This window comes from Calliopsis andreniformis, chromosome 2, assembly GCF_051401765.1.
Source record: "Calliopsis andreniformis isolate RMS-2024a chromosome 2, iyCalAndr_principal, whole genome shotgun sequence".
In the NCBI taxonomy this organism is placed as follows: Eukaryota; Metazoa; Arthropoda; class Insecta; order Hymenoptera; family Andrenidae; genus Calliopsis; species Calliopsis andreniformis.
In genome coordinates, this window is record NC_135063.1 from 16075314 (window position 1) to 16092614 (window position 17301).

The 17301-nt window shown below is 40.8% G+C and overlaps 1 protein-coding gene across 6 annotated transcripts in view; it reads left to right on the plus strand.

Annotated features, from left to right (window-relative positions):
- Positions 1 to 15896, plus strand: part of LOC143188177 (rho guanine nucleotide exchange factor 10) — a 39539-nt gene extending 23643 nt beyond the window's left edge. For 3 of the 6 annotated variants that reach the window (XM_076392262.1, XM_076392263.1, XM_076392264.1), the window contains 10 exons: positions 9715 to 9928; positions 10023 to 10260; positions 10591 to 10773; positions 10876 to 11172; positions 11348 to 11440; positions 11510 to 11734; positions 11815 to 11976; positions 12050 to 12256; positions 12333 to 12647; positions 12725 to 15896. In XM_076392262.1, coding sequence (XP_076248377.1) covers positions 9715 to 9928; positions 10023 to 10260; positions 10591 to 10773; positions 10876 to 11172; positions 11348 to 11440; positions 11510 to 11734; positions 11815 to 11976; positions 12050 to 12256; positions 12333 to 12647; positions 12725 to 14596 — 3806 coding nt within the window. In that variant the 3' untranslated portion in view covers positions 14597 to 15896. Of the gene's footprint in view, positions 1 to 1925; positions 2543 to 9714; positions 9929 to 10022; positions 10261 to 10590; positions 10774 to 10875; positions 11173 to 11347; positions 11441 to 11509; positions 11735 to 11814; positions 11977 to 12049; positions 12257 to 12332; positions 12648 to 12724 lie in introns of those variants that run through there. The other 3 variants (XM_076392266.1, XM_076392265.1, XM_076392268.1) reach the window with 3 other exon arrangements.
- Positions 15897 to 17301: the final 1405 nt, after the last annotated feature.

Below are 17301 nucleotides of genomic sequence, written 5' to 3' on the forward strand. Positions count from 1 at the left end.
GATATGCCTTTCAATACGAGTGGTGAGGAACGAGGTTTCTAATGAATTCCTCGTTTTAGGGGAAAGGCGTGCTGGTTTCTTGGGGAATGCGAGCGAAGAGGGCAAGGGTGAAGTAGATAGGAAATGACCTTTGTTTTAGTTGGGATATTTAATCGCTGATTACTTTAGAGTGCAGTGCAAGCTGTTGTGTCTGGAAAATATGTAGCAGCGCGTAGATATTTGAGGGGAATGTACTACATACTACGTGTGTAAGCAAAACGTCCTACTATGGGTTTAATAAAAACGTAGTACTACATAACTAAAACAAAGTACTACGTTCTCCAAAAACACGAATGGCTGTGGAATACATGGAACAACAATAATATACGAATGGCTACAGTAACACATATGTAGTTAAATCATCCATAATCCCGAAGATAGCGTTGAAAAAAATGAAAGTAGTGCTTTCATGAAGAGGAACCTGATCGTTGCACCTGTCCACATCGTTCTCCGTTTATTTTAAAAAGCCTCCGTTTGCCGTGCATCGAAGGAACAACGAAACAACGTTTGCACGCGCACCTGCTCGCAGCTCCCCTAACGTTATCGCAAACGATAAAGGAATTCGAGACGGAGGTTTTAAATGGCGCTTTGTCGCGCGCCAATTTCGAAGCTTCGCGGGGGAAAACGTTCTGCTGAACCTTCGGCCGCGTGAACGCGCAATGCGTAATAACGTTTTAAATAGTTCCACACGCGGTCCCTGCCGCTGTCCTAGGAGCTCTTTGTGGCGCGAACGGTGACAATGATACATGTTCGCGAGTTATTTTATACGCTGTCGAAAATAAGAAAAGGCGAACGGTATTCGATACACTTTTTTCTCCTCTCAGCGTTTAAATTATCCTCGCGGAGAATTAGTCGACGCCTCTGTCCCGCTGAATTCCGTTCTTATGAATTACGATGCTAGAAAAAAAAGTCGAGTACGCATATGCAGAGAAATATCTCGCGCGATAATTCGCGCGTATTTCATCCAACGCGTAATGTCTACGCGTAGGATTAATAAATAGGCCAGGAGCGCATGTGATAATACGTAGCTGGGACCATATTGCCTCGATGTGCCATTAACAACTAAGTCGTGTAAATTACACACACTCGGACCGATACGAATCTGCGCGAATACGTGTCCCGTCGTGTACACACGCGAAGATAAACGGCGGCAGGATACTGATAGCCGCGATTTCATAACTTTGATACTAAAGATCGCTTTACGCTGCGTAACACATTTCACGCGGTGCCCCATTTTGAGCCCCAGTTGAAAATATCGTTGTTCGATTACATTTTAAATATGGACAGATTCAAATACAAGATTAAGCTTACTAGAAATGTATGCCATGTTAGCACAGATTGCGATCTCATTATACCGTATAAATTAAAGTATAAAACAGACCCTGGTAGCATTGTTTCTATGTAATATTCAGGTACAATAATAATGAATCAAAATGCTATATTATTTCAATATCTGAAATTATTTCCATTAATCTTCCAAGCACTGACCCTCCAAAATGCCAAAACATCGCCTCAGACGCAACAGGAGGGTTCTAGAGAGCGGTAAGCAGATTAGAGGGTAGCTCCCCTCACCCCTCACAGAACACTGTCGTTACAGATCCATTTCCACCCCGCTGTTGCGACAACGGAAGGTACACAGCGCGCAGGGTGCCGTCAAAACGCTAGAAGGTACTTATGCTTGTCGTGGTGGGGGTCACGTAAAACGCATGCGCCCGCGCTATCGCGTGCATCGCGCGAGACAAACTCCTCGTCCCTCTGGCTCCCTTCCGCGGCAGAAGACGCGTGGGCCGAGTGGTACAGAGAATGAGCGACGCGGCCCGCGAACGAATAGTATCGATCGTGTGCTCCAGCTCGACGGTCGCGTCCCTTCCTATCTGTGTTTACACTCGGGATCCACTCGATCCGAAGTCAACAGGTGCGTGTCAGTCGTTGGCGAACCGCGGTTGTGTAGTTTTAGTGGTCAAGTGTATTGTCGAGAATTGTATAGCATTTCCTCCTTGTCAAGGTAAATTTACTAAAAATTGTATTGCCTTGGTAGTGACTTCAACTTCAAAAGAAATTTATTTATCATTCATTTTTGCATTTATTGTACAGTGTTTTTCTGTAACTTTTTGGTCATGCTGTAATGATGTCAAAATTGTCACCTATGTATTAGTGACATGGTAGTTAATGTGTTGAATGATTAAAAAAGTGAACGAGTTTCACTTACGAGTACCGTCAGCCACATCTTTGATTTGAGATTAAACCAGAGTGAACTGTCATGAAGATGGGTTGGCCTGAGAAACGTCAACGTTTGTATCTCTCATTATAAACATCTCGGTGAATTGTGAGTCTATATCGAGGAGACACTGTACCTCTAATAGTGTGACTGTGAATCCTCAAGTGTGATTTGAATATTGAGAATAAGAAGCAGTGGTGTCTTTAGTTGTCCTATTGTTTGGGAGCAATTCGCGAAGTCTTCCTTTGAGGCACTTCATACGTAATGTGGAGCAACGTTCAAGTGGTTAGTATGAGTATGCTTGTAGTACAGCTTTTCTCGCTATAAAATCATTTGGAACAAGAAACTGGGTTCTGAATCTGTGGGTTACGACTCTCGAGGGAAGTCGTAAAGTTTTTTCTCTGGAACCTCCATAGTTATTTCTAATTGCAATTATTTGTGCCTTTCCTAACAAAGTGACCATAGTTGCGAGTTAGATTGTAAGTCTTACTTATATCACTGAGTTTATATCAAGACAGCAATGCATGAATTCGGTGTTCTTGAAAACGATGAGAAGTGTACGTATGAGTAGGCGTTTAGAGGAATCACTTCTAACGTGAATCTTTAGAATTAGATGCAGTGGGTAGAATTAGTCACTTTTGGTTCTTTTTAGAAATTTGCGTGAATGATTTATCATCTATTAAAAAACATTTTCAACGTTGATGAAAATATTTAATAAATCTTTCTGAAAAAGAGCAAATTTACTTGCGTTAGTTTTACATATTTTTTAATAACGAACACCTCTTCATTTAATATAGAAAAAATACTAGCTCTATATTTAAAGAACATACATGTCCCTACGATAACCTGTCTTGTTGCGTTTTATAACATTCGCGCTCCAACGATGTGGAATTGTGAACAGTATTGGACATTCTCGTTTCCCCTTGTATTTGCTAGTGAAAAGGGTACGAGTGGGCAGTCGAGGGAGGTGGAAAAAAACGAGGGAGGAATATTCTTTATACCTGTGTCATAATAAATCGGACAGTTATATTTATTCGATCTCAATTCCCCAGAATGAAACTCGCTGCCTGGAAACAACAGAATCGATACAGGACAGGTGGATCTCTGGGTTACCTAGATATAGCAATCACAGTCACGTGTTCTACTTCTCTAGAAATCAAAACTCTCCATAGATTCTTAGTTCACTATATGAGCAAACGATTCGGTAAATTTAACGTAAGTAGAATTTAGAGAAAATCTTTCCGTCCCGTTTAAAATTTTCAAATGCTATGCCTCGAGATTACGAGCCCTCTTGTTACGAGAAGCGGTTTGCTCTTTTGTAGAGGTTCTGGGTCCTTCAGACGACAGCCTCAAGATCACTTTGCCCCGCGTACTTAGCGATGAATAATCCGACGGGTGTGCAGTCAGTCATGAGTTTCTTTTGCATTCCATGGGAATTTCCCCCGAAGCAGTTCAAAAATATTTCCTCGTCCTGGGGGTTCACGTGGTGCTCCTCCGCGTACACGTGCCCGATCGAGATATGCTTGTGCTCTTCTCCGTTCACTCATGCGTGGCTGGCGTGGGTGGACGCGACGATATGTTTCCAATGTATTTCCCTTCGTGAAAGTCTGTGTTGCGACACGACGCAGAAGGGAAAAGAAAATAATTCGAGTGGTCGGTGAATCGAGGAAACGAGTCCTCTGGCACGGTGGCCCTCGGTGATCGAGTACCATCGAACTGTTCCCTGTTTGCTTAGTAAAGAATATTATGTGGAAAGGATTGGGTCCGTCAGAGAGCTTGAAATTTCGGAATCGTATAATGAAGGGTGCTTTAATAGACAAATCGGTTATTCCAGTCACTTCTACCTAGCAGGAAGGATCATAGTACTGCATGACAACTCAAATTTTATCTGCATTTCATTAACAATTCTTGGAACATTGTATCAGTACTTCAATCTTTATGGTCTTATCGAAGTCCTCATGTTCCCTAGTATATCGCAAATTTATAGGGTGTCCAGTAATATCGGTGACTAACCTCGCATCAACTTATTTCATAACTGAAACGAGTTCCTTGTAATTTTCATGAATTATGCTCTGTTCAGTCGTAATCCCAGTACATATATAAAATGTTCCTAGCGCACAGGGGAAATTTATTGACGGTCATAAATAAGATTGAGCACGTTTTAAAGACACCCTAGCGGTCGGTCCACGCATTATTGGACATGATTTTCTTGATCACCGCGCGCGCGATGCATAGTGGCGCGATAATCGACTTCCTGCGCGCGAGTAAAATGCAAGAAGAGCAGAAGGGGGTGTCCCGGGACCGGTCGTGCTTATCTCTGAAGACAGTAATGACCGCCAAGTCCGTCGATGGCTGACGGTGGCAGCGGATGATTTATCCTTTTAAGTCCCGGGGATCTACGACTCCTCGTTTTTTCATTCCTCGAAGCCCCGTTCAAAGAGCATCGGATGCATTGTTCCTCTGCAACTTCGATAAACGTTCTCGCGAGAGGGCCGAGATAAACCGCGACGAGAACTTACGTTTTCGTGGCGATCTTATCGTTGGTCTACCAAGGCTCCGCGGGATTGAATTATCGCTGAGATGTTTCAATCTCGAGGGAGGACGTGTAGGAGCCAAGGAGATCTCAAGGAAAACGAGGGAACGCGCAAAAATTTCAACGAATTCGGTAACCTGTATTTATTCGTAACAATTAAGGAGATTAATGACCGAGATTTACTTGACCGGGTTACCCTTTGAAATTCAGACTTTTTTTCGAATTCATCGCCCAAAGTACAGCAATTTTTGTATTCCTAGTAGTTCACGAAATACGAAAGTTCCGGGTGTGAGTATTAAGAGGTTAGGTAATTGAATTTCAAAAGAATTTCTTTCGAAATCGTGAACCGATTACAGAGATTCTTAGAAACAAGGGAATCTTTGTTTACTGCGTTCGATTCTTATTTTCAACATTGTTCTCGCGAGATACTCGAGTTCTAGAAGCGAATCAGTCTCGAGGCCAAACTGACGTGTTCAGTGTACATTCTGAATACGTTGTGTCTCGTTCGTGACGACTTCCGGTTTGCGAGAGGAAAGGATAGGAAGATAGCGTTCTTTTCACCTGTGATATTTTTATTCCTTGAATGTTTTAATCTTCCTAAAATAATTCAAGCTGGACTATGTAACATGATTTCTTTGGCATTCTAGATTTTCTATGTATTAGGATGTCAGATCATTAAAATTTATCTAATTTTCCCTTTTTTTGTGTCATTATCGCGAAATATTTGCAACTGTTGCTGAATCTCACGACCACCTCCACAGAAGCTTGAAAAAGAGGAATTCTCTATCGGTGTAAACACGAGATACTAACCCCTGGGGCGACGGAATGGCTTATCGATGCTGCTGTGAATACAGCTGCATCCTCCATTTATTTTTTCCAAGCATGCAATAAAGAAATCCGTATTCTGAATGCAGATCGTAATGCGACGCGCGTGAAGAATACAATTACTCCATTGATCGATCGTGCGAACTCGGCTAATATACATAACCTAAAAACTGAGGGAAGGCAGGATATCTATTGGCCTGAATATAAAGAAAATTTGATTACACTTATTTTTTTTCAGTAAGAGGGAAGAAATTTGTAATATTCATTTTTTAGTACTTGTTTATTTAAGAACTTTATTTCACTGATAATAAGAAAAAGCAGAAGTCAAACACTCCGCCGGAAACAACGAAGTAACTTTGCTTATCCTCGTCTGCGCCATGTAGGGAAAAATGACTCACGTCGCGATCGTGACCGGCGATAAGTGGCATCCTTTGGAATCTCACCGTTGCTCAGTAACAGATTCGACGCCGATCGACCTTGCGTTAAATGTCAACAGACTTTTCTTTTCGGGGATATCGAACGATGCGTTTAAAACATGTTTCGCGCATTACCATGGATAGATTAGCTCGAGGACGCCTTTATCGAGCACGTAAAATAACTTCGATCCGTTTTATCGTGATACGCGCGGGAAAACGATTAAAACGGTCTAGGATAACCTTAAACATGACATAGCACATGTTTTTCCTCGAATCACCTGCGATCTTGGTAAAGATCCTCCCCGTTGGGAAATCGAGTTCGATCTACTGCAATATTCATGTCAGGTTGATAGCTTCAGATGTTCGACGATGCAACACGCTCGGAAAGATTACGCGCTGTGTATTATATAATGCGCAGAACGCAGCGTGACGAATGTCCTAGTGGTTAATTCCATTAAGATAGAGATCCAAGGTTCCTAGAATATAATGGTAAAAAAGAAAACATTTCAGTCATACCGAGTGAATGTGTAGTGTACTCGTTCAAAATGATACATAACCTAAACTTTTTTCTCGGATTTGTAAGAAGATAAGATTCAGAAGGACTCTGAAGTGAGGTAGGTGTGCAGGATTTTGTCAGTGTTTTCAAGTTTTCGACCTACAGGAAATTTGTAAAATAAAAATTAGAATTCGAAAATTTTATTTCGCGAATTCTCCCACGAATTTTTGTAACTATTTCTGACGAATCAAGTGGAAAAGATAGCCTAATGAATTCTTTCTCATAAGTCACAGAAGAACTTTAAACTTTAACTTCCGACAGTCACCGCGTGTCAGTCGTTAAACGTTAAACCTGCAACATCCTCATTGAGAACTGTTGCATTTGCATAATACAAATGTACATGTGGTATCGTAGTTGCTTTCCTAATCTTCATCTCGACCTGTGGGCATTGCACCTTCCAGATTTCTCCCTTCTATTATTTGTAATGATACCTACCTATATCTTTTAGGTTAGGGGTATTAATCATTGAATACGTATCAGATCTCCACTGATTTATTTCAAATTTTCATCATTTTCTGCTACAATTATTATACAAATGTCTATCGTTTCGTGGACAAACAAATTTGATTGCGACTTAGGCTGTTTTACTTTATAATTAGAGATCTATTTACGAGAGTATTTCTCAAAGTTATTTAAGATGTTGATGTCCCTTGTACTTCAACTTACTGTCCTTTCTCTCGTAATCAACGATATCGTGGCGATAACGAGTGTCCCCCGTGCGGAAGTGGCAGGTTGCATGCGTAGTCGGTTTTATTGGTGCTTCCGGCGTGCGTGGCATGCTCAAGTTACCCAAGTGTTAACGTCCAGGGTGACTATCTGTCCAACACGGCTCGCACGCTCCTTTCCCACATTTATAAACGACGCGTGAACGTTTTCACGCGTGTTTACAGCGATCTCAGACAGATTCGACGCTAACGCGACTCCCCATTTTTCCACTTTACACGTTTGTGCGTCATACTTGGTCTCGTGGGTTTCAGAGCAGTCACTTTTCTTTAATTCTTAATTCCTGACACTTCGGTACTGGAGTCGATAGATTTCACTTGAAATATATTGTTATTAAGTACTTAAAGAAGTAGTACATATTACGTTACGCAGGGTCAGTGATTCCAAAGGTCCACTATTCTTAAATCAAAATCAAAATAGTGTATCGATGAACTCTAGTGTGAATACAATTTTCATAGAAAACTTCTTGCTGTGCAGTCATCCAAAGGTCGATCAAATGAGATCATCGGTGATCTTACAGTGCTTGACGCTGGTTGCACGCCAGAAAATAATCACTTCCGAAATCAACTTGTTTCTGAGAAATAACTCAGGCGTAACTATGTCAAAGCTCGGTCAATCGTAGTTCGCGATAATATAAATTTCTATCAATACTTAAGCTACTCTCTAACTCTTTAACTCGACATCAGAGGTCTGCTTAGAGAATATTCGTGATAATTAGTTCGACAAATTTTCCTGCCATATCAGTTTCGAAGTGTTATTTTTTATTTTTATTTTGAATCAAATTTGCTGTCTTATTACAATGTATATTTTATTTAAATATAAGCCTCTCGTGCAATTGGCTGATCGTGGTAGGAATAAGTAAACGTTGACCATTGTCTGCGTTTGTCTCCCAAACGTGGGAACCAACCAAGTGTTTAACTCGGAACGATTTGCCGCGCGACAGACGCGGGCGGACGCAGAACCACGCAAACCTCATAAACGACATTCAGAATGAACGAACTGAGCCCCCGCCTCCCTTGCAATCCTCTATACAGGGTGCGTCATTAAGTACTCCGCGTTGCCTTTGAACTTAGCTCGATTCGAACCGGTAATGGGACGAGTATTATTCTTCTTTTTTTAGAGGTCAGTAATCCTGAATTGTCCAAGGCTATGCCCCTTCTTTTATCAATTGAGTCGGTGAGATCAGACACAAAACAAGTCAATATTTTTTAATCATGTTATTACTAACGATCCATATAACGGTTTTTTAGATTCAAAAATTCAAAAGTTCAAAAGTTGGAAAATTTAAAAATTTAAAAGTTTAAAAATTTAAAAATTTAAAAATTCAAAACTTGTGTACAGCTTGAAAAATGTGATACTTAGGTGTTTCAAAAGCCCGCGAGATTTAAATGAAGATTATGATCAATAGATCAGTGAAATTTCTGTGAGAACAGGCAAGATTATTATGCGAACGCGTGAAGGAAATAGCAAGTAGGAAGCGCCTATTGCGAAATCGATTGCACGATGACGGTCGCTCGCTTCGAGAGACGCCAATGTTGCGAAACGATTTCGAAGACCGCCAATTGATCATTTCTGAATTTGTGAGGAAGATGAAAGCGATACTACAGAAACTAGGCGAGCCTTATTTCGGAACATGAATTTTAGCAATGAATCTATTAACTTTCGAAAAAAGGAACAGAGGATAGGTGAAAGAACAAGAGAAAAGAAAAAGGGCGATCGAGTCTTGAACTGTTTGACACACGTTGTATAAATAGAAACTGTCGTCACACGTTTAACAAAAATATAGTCGTCTTAAGGCGTATGGTAATGAGTCGATCTCAGGGAGGTTGTTTAGTGTGAACGCTGATGTTACGAAACTTGTACCAGTTTACATTGGATTCGCAATACTGTTGCTTCTCTAATATCAAAGTCTCGGTTAAGAGCAACTTTTTGTCGTGTTATTCTAGCATTATTAGTGGGATCTACTTAATTAAGCTCCACATTTCAATACCCAATTAGATAACTATATAAAACATACAGATACGTTGAAACAATCATTTTTCTGACATTCTGTAAAATTCCTGTTTTGTCAGATACGTGGTACTGGAATAAAGCTTTTGATATGTAACTATAGTTGGAGTAAAATCAATTGACTGCTCAAGGTCTCCTAACAGCTACCCCCACCACTTTATTGGCCACGCCCACAGTCTTCTATTTTCCCCCACTACATACTCCCACCTCTTAAACAAGATTCCCTCCTATCAGCCACCCAATATTATATCGACTACAGAAGACAATACACCTTCTACTTAAGTTCAACCAGCCGAAGTAGAAGGAACCACCTCAGAAGCGTGTGAAAGAATCTCTCTCATTATTCTCCTCCGGCGAAATTACTTTGAAAACATCGTTTATCTCTCGGTTACAGATGAACCACGTTCAAGGTGCAGATCATGGGATGACGTAGGCCCGACGAAAATGGAAACCGTCGGCCAAACGCACAGACAGCACCACCCATCTTTGGAGGCGACCAGGTCCAACACCTCGACGCAGTCGGCCAGAAGCGAGGACTCCTGGTGCTCGGCGTCGGATCATGACCTCTCCTCGGACGACGAGAGCGAGAAGAGTAATATCAGTATTAAGTAAGCGTCTCAAGATACAGCGTACAGGTAACGTCTTGTCCCTCCTATGGCCTGCGTGAATTAACCGAGACACGATGCCGCTGGTTCGTTGTAGAAGCAATTGCCAATTGAGGAACACGTTGCACAAGGCGAGGACGCTCTGCGACAAATGGAGGTCGCAGAACATGCGAGTGAACAATGCCGACCCCCTGGACTCGCCTGGGAACCATGGAAGGCTGTCGAGATGGTTCAGCATCCGAAGAGGATCCACGCAACAGTACGACGTGGATTCCTCGGACACTGTGTCCCTCACGAGCCCGATCAAGGCACCACAAATGCCGCAACTTTGCGAAGTAATTATTTTCCCTTGGTCACCTTTCTGAGCCAAGGTTAACGGAGACTGTAGATTTATTTCAGGCCGGGATATAGAACCTTCGGCTGTCGCTATCCTCCTGCGACTAAATTCATTTGTCTGACCCTGGATTAGCTGAGGGTCACGTGGAGATATTCAACTTATTTTTGCATGGGCAGCTCCTTTGATTATGTCTACTGCCAGGGGAAATATTTAACACTAATTCTGTGGGCCTTGTCTCTGTATAAAATTAATTACGTTTTTTGAGAGTTTGTAGCTCCGTGGATATTATTCATAATGTATAGTTCTAATGAAGAGGCATTGATTTCAGGTCGAAGAGGAGAACAGTGCAATGGTGCAGTTCCAGTGCATGCAGCAACGCAGGCAAACTCCGCCCGCTCTTCCCCCGACACCTCCGAATTTAACTCCTCAGCAGTTGAAGCGTCGACACATAGTAGCTGCTATAGTACATTCGGAAAACAGTTACGTGTCGACGTTACAGAGGCTAGTGAACGTACGTACTCACCTCCTTGAACTCTCGAAAGGGACAAGCGCGTATTCACCGCCTCGTTTCGGGGAATTTTAGTTTTCGTTAAAAATACCTACTCCGTTTCAGGATTATAAGAAACCTTTGGAGGAATCCTCGCCGCCTATATTAAGTCAGGCAAAAATAGCAACGTTGTTTCATAGATTGCCCGAGATACTGCAATGCCATACGTTGTTCAGAATCGCATTAGCGGAATGCGTGCGTTCCTGGGACAAAGACGAAAAATTAGGAGACGTGTTTGTAGCGAGTTTCAGCAAAGCAATCGTTCTTGACATTTATAGTGGATTTATAAATAATTTTTCAGTAGCTATGGATTTAGCTAAACAGGAATCGAAAAGAAAGACTGCACTCGCTGATTTTTTCAAGGTACGAGTGTCTCATTAATTTTATCTACTTTTAAATGAATTTTTATGCATTTTTTAAAATTGGAAGCGTGTAAAAAATTGCAAAATCGATAAAAATCCGCAGGCTACTACTCATTTCCATCCAATTACTGTAGATCTGCTCTGTGAATTACTTTATCCTGTTAATTCTGCTTCAGGTTAAACAAATTAGCGCCCACGACAGATTATCCTTTTTCGGGTTGATGGTGAAACCTGTCCAGAGGTTTCCACAGTTTATATTATTCTTGCAAGTAAGTGAGAGCTTCTGTTTAATCTCATTCGTCGATGGTTCTGCTGGAATGACGATAAACTTTTATTAGGACTTATTAAAACATACGCCCCAAGGACACCACGATCGAATGTCGTTACAATTAGCGTTGACCCAATTAGAGAGCTTAGCGGAAATGTTGAACGAGAGGAAGCGGGAGGCGGAACAGTTCCAGGCGTTTAAAGAGATGTTACGGCATGTTTCTGGAAAATTGTCTCATCGCCCTCTCTCCTCTTCATCTAGGTATCTCATAAGAGAAGATAACGTTACGCAATTGGTGAGTGCTAATTTCTAGCGATATTCAGGAAAATAAGATTTCATGTATGCACAATGTATATAATTAATCAACTTTTACAGGAATTTAATCAAAATGGTATGATAACAAAATCGAAAAGACGAAGGTTACTGTTGTTAAATGATCTCGTAGTGTGTGTCTCTGTGACTCCAAGATCCGCGGAGGATTTCAGCGGAAGTGAAAGACTAACTTTAAAGTGGACATATCCTGTGTCAGACATAGAGGTATGTAAAATGAATTTATTATTTAATCGTTAAATTAAAAAGTGGTTATGAAATATATAACGTATCGTTTTAGATTCAGGATACAAGTACATCACCAACGTTAAGTCGTTTATTGACCGCTGGTCTAAACAAAGGTGGGAGTTTAAAGTCTGACAAAAGCGGGGAATGCGGACAAGTGGGTGCAGATAGTCTTTGTGTAGAAATGAATGATCTTATGCACGATTACGAAGTTATGTCTAGGATAAGTGATTTAGTTGCGCAGCTAAAGGGTAAATACGAGGTACGAAGACGTTTATTTACAAAATAAAATCAATTAAAAAATGGCATATATAAAAGTCGTACATTTAAATTAATAGGGTATGACACTCGAAAAGACCAAACAAATCCTTCAGTCCATACAACTTTCCATACAACAAAAGGATGAGGATATGGTTTGGGCAGATAGTTGCTGTTTGCAATTAGTAACGAAGCAAGGCCAGATGTACACGTTCCAAACTGAAAACCCTTTGGTGAAAAAAGACTGGATAACTGAGCTCAGGTTAGCGCAGTTGGCACTCGATCCAAATAATTCTCCTTCCTGGGAAGTACCTGAACAAGAGCAGAGACCATCTACGAAGATGCCACTGTTCGTTAGCTCGCAACAGGTGTATCATTCGCAACATCAGACAGAAGTAAGATACTTAATATTAGCGATTCTCTCACTCTCCCCTTTCCTTAAAAAAAAAAATCTAATAAAAATCCTTCTTAGGTGCGTTGCGGTTGTTACTATACAACACAAAATCCTCGTCCCACCAGGCGTCGCGGCAGGAGTCAAAGTTACTTATGGATTTGCACAGGAGACGGTATATCCAGTCATGTGACAGTATTCGGTCAGTCCACAACAGCTTCCGCGACTTCTCTGAAGCAGATCACAGCGTTCGACTTGGTAGAAACCAGAGTGGGTGCTATAGAATTCGTGAAGGGTGCCTCTACCGATCCACTTACACTAGCAGGCGATCTCGTTTGGATGGGTACCGACTCTCGTAAAATCATCATCTATGCCGCCTCTGAACCCGAGAAACAAGAGGAACTAGGCAACTATTCCGTGTCAGGCCCAGTGATACAAATCAAATACCACTGCGACAACGTTTTCGTCGCATTAGGCATCGGTCTGCTTCTTCTCTTCAGACGACAAGTGGACGGCACTTGGAACCTCAGAGATCCCTTCGTAATAGCCTTAGGTAGCGAGCCAGTGTCCTGTCTGATGCCAATCAACGCCTCTGTCTACGCTGCCTGCGGCAAAAAGGTTTGGGTACTTAACGGAGTAACAGGTGATATCACGAAGAGCTTCAGCGCGCAGCACGAGCACGTCGGCAGCGTGAAGCTCATGGCCCACTCTGGAGTCGGCCTCTGGGTCGCTCTAAAGAACTCTAGCACCGTCTGTCTATACCACACAGAAACGTTTAAACACTTGCAGGACATTAACATAGCGTCCAACGTACTCAGAGTGACCAGATCGAACAATAGCTCGAATTCCTGTGGCGACAGTTTGAACAATAATCAGATGACTGTTACAGTGACAGCATTGCTAGCGTGTAAAGGACTTCTCTGGGTCGGCACTAACGTAGGGATCAGCCTGACTATTCCTCTTCCAAGACTCGAAGGAGTGCCCATAATCAGTGGCAGGGTTAACATCTCTTACCACGCGCATTTTGGACCTATCACGTTCTTATTGGCCATCCAGAACCCAAAGAACACGATAAACTGCGCGACTGAAGAGATCAATGATGATGACAGTGTGCAGTTGAGATCTAAAGAAACTGAAAGCAGTAGAAACAGCAGGGACAGAGCTAGTCTGGACTCCTCCATGTCGAATAGCATCGTGAAACTGAAGCAACAGTTGGCAAGTAGTCCAGTTATGCTAAGACGGAAACGAAGTAAAGAGTACGAGTACAGGGGCTCGAAGACGCTACCAAGAGGTCTTGGCTCTGGCGGAGGATTTCTGTCTAGTTCTATGTCAGGATCACAGAGTTCTGGAGAAAATTGTGACGTTTACGGCCTGTATGGAGAATTAATGTACGTAAAAGACTACGAGAATGAGAACAGCTCTGGCATCGATCCAATCTACGAATCACTAAGGAGAAGTGATCCAGAGCTGGCGGCCATACCAAATAAAGTTAGTACCTTAGACCGTAGGCTAAAGATGAAGATCACCAGACCTAGGTCCCTGGACCTGTCCAACTGGTCAGTTGATTCTCACGCCAGTTCTCTGTATACGTCTTCTGGCTCAGAGGAGAATCTTTCATTGAAGACTGGGAAGCTGTCTCGCAACAGCAGCACTGCTAGTCGAAACGGTCCATACGACAGCACGACTGCCAATAGTAGCATCGTGCAATCGACTCCAGAGACGATTCCACCGTCTAACAATCTGAAGCCTAATGGGAAAAAGATAAACAAAAGCCTACAGCAGGTGGAACAACCGAAACGAACTGTTCTGACGCTGATGGGTGGCCGTGGTTACATTAATTGGAGGCAACTGAATTCGCAATCGGTTCCTGAGAAGGGTGCAAAGTCTGGTTACACGTTCAAAGATCCCAACAGCAACGATGCTCATATCGTGCTGTGGGAGATGAAGTTATGATACTCAGTTATGATAGGCCTGTCGTTACGCCTACGTCATTATGCATAGAGATGTTATATACTTGTTCGCAGGCCGGTTACGATAAATGTTTCACGTAGTATCGGCGAATAGGACCAAAAAGTATGTCGAACTGATGTATCTGTGGCTGTAAGGCAAAAATACTTAAGTCGCAGGTTTCTCGGATTTTGGTGTTTGAACTTTTCAACTTTAATACTGTCTTAGGTACTTGTGTCTTCTCGAGCCCTTATTTTTAAGTAAGAAAGTTCTTTTAATGCCCTTCCTTCTTTCTGAAGAGATATTTAAACTTTGTATTCTAGATCTCACAATTAAGGCCTTAGCTCGAATTTTCTGAATATCTGACATAGGTCGTGTCGCCTTATAGCCACAGATAGTTATATATACATATATCTGTTTAAGTAAATAGGGATTCTCGATAAAAATCTGTCGATTAAAATTAGCGCTTCTTATTAAGTCAGTCGCAAGTATTCGTTGCGAGATTGTTCTTACGATTTACTGTGTTGAAATGGTACTGAGATTCACAGACTCGATTTGTCCTTGTCGACAGCGCAAAGATCTAGTTTCCCACGTAGCTCTCTGAAGACAAATATTTGTATTTTACAACAGAGTTTCATTCTGTAGCGGCAGATCACCTTTTCTGTTGTAAACTGCCGTCGTGTATACTCGTATGAATTATTCTGTTACGCTTTAGATCGTTTTCTGTGATCGGAAATCAACTGAGTACCTAGAATTAGAAGTATCAGAGCTATTTGAACAAAGAGAAAAATATATCCTAGAATCAGAAAGATTGATATACGAGGGCACGCGTGTTATTAGAGAAAAAAATCGATTTTCGATCGTCTATTTTAATGAATGCTGTTGCATCCGAGGTTGAGAGTTAAAGTGACTCAGAAATTGTGGTATTTCGTGGAAATATCGCGTTTCAGTGGTGCAACACGATCCGCGACCGATTCAAGGTTCCTTGTATTAAAATTTGAAATAAGACTTTCGGTGAAACCGCAGGAAACGGGGTTGTAAATACCGCTGATTTGAAGTTCGATTTCCCGAGTTTTAATTACTCGGTGTTACTCGGCGTTCGTGTGATGTACACACATGAGTTCGTAAGATATAAATATGAAAATGTTTTCATACACTTTAACATACGCAGGACGTTTCGCATCGTGGCGCAAAGAATACGATGGAATTTTTAAACGTTTCGCATTTTTGTTCGTCTTGTTACGAAAGTTTCGAACGTTCTCATTTTTGTTAAAAGGGGACAATAAAGAAGACACAGAGCAGCGCCTGTGGTTTGTTCGTTTGATGCGTTAATCTTGACCAAGAATCTCTGACAATATCAAACATTATATTTCTTTTTTATTTTTCCTCGCACAAAGTAGAATGAAATGGAAGAGTGAACGAGTAAGTTCGTTTAGTTCTGTCTTTGATAAAGATAATAAAAAAGGAAAAAAAAATTCAGTGAAAGGTGTGGAGTTTAGTTTTGACGCTTTATTAAAGAAACAAGTCTCATCGCTGTTATACTTTAATATCGGATGATGATGAGAATCATCTAGTATTTAAATAGCATTTTTTTGAGGACGCGTAAGATATTTTATATCTTTTATAAGCGTTTACGCGTGAGGACATTTTTGATAAATATATATATATGTATTATATATATATGTATATATATATATATTTTACTGCCAAACGCGATGATAAAAGATTTCTCCAATGAAAGGAGGATCAAGGAGAGAGGGAAAGAACGTGAATGGAGATTGATGGATCGACGATCGACAATGTGCGTTGTCTCTGCTCTCTATTTGTGATAGATAGATCGAGGACGAGGGGTTGGAAATGGGAAATGAAAAGTTTATATCAGTTACCCAGTGAGAGAGGTATATCGTAGTTTTTTGTCGCAAATGTGCTGTTAAGTTTCCCGCTATCCAGCATAGGACAAACGAAAGTCTGCGTGTACATATATATATTTTCCGAGGATATTAATTTTTTTATATCGAAGTGAATCCTGGACAGATTTATATTTTGTACACTACCTTTTTTTGTTTAGATTTATATAAATATAAATATATATATATACATATGTAATCTTATTTTGTATTTATACGGAATGATACACATGTGGAATATATTATTCAGCAATACTTTATTACACGTACACGCACACAATTATACACATACATCCATGTGCACATGTATTTATTACATTAAAAAGTCGCGTAACGTTGGTCATTGTTATATATAAACAAATTTTAGTTATATATAAGGAAATTTTGTTACGTTAGCAACGTTTAGAAAGGCTCTTTAATACGAATAATTTTCACTCTTTGTATTGATATATTGCTGAATATTAATAATTATTTAAAAGTGAACGAGAGATTCTTTGATTCTTCTTCGCCTCCTCTTTGATATCTTGCTGTTTTGTACAATTTTCGTTGCAATTGTAATAGTACGTTTTCAGAAAAACACAGGTAGTTTCAAAAATTGAAATTTAAAATTTAAAAAAATTCAAACTTTAAAAATTTTCACAATTCGCTACTTGAATATTACAAAATTCGAAAGTTAATCGATTTGACAAATGAGCAGCTATGTACAAAACTTAAAGAAAATATGTAGATCTCGGAGAACACTTCTGTATCCAGGTAACAGTTTTTGAACTAGGTATGTATAATAGGAAATATGTGAAGTACAAT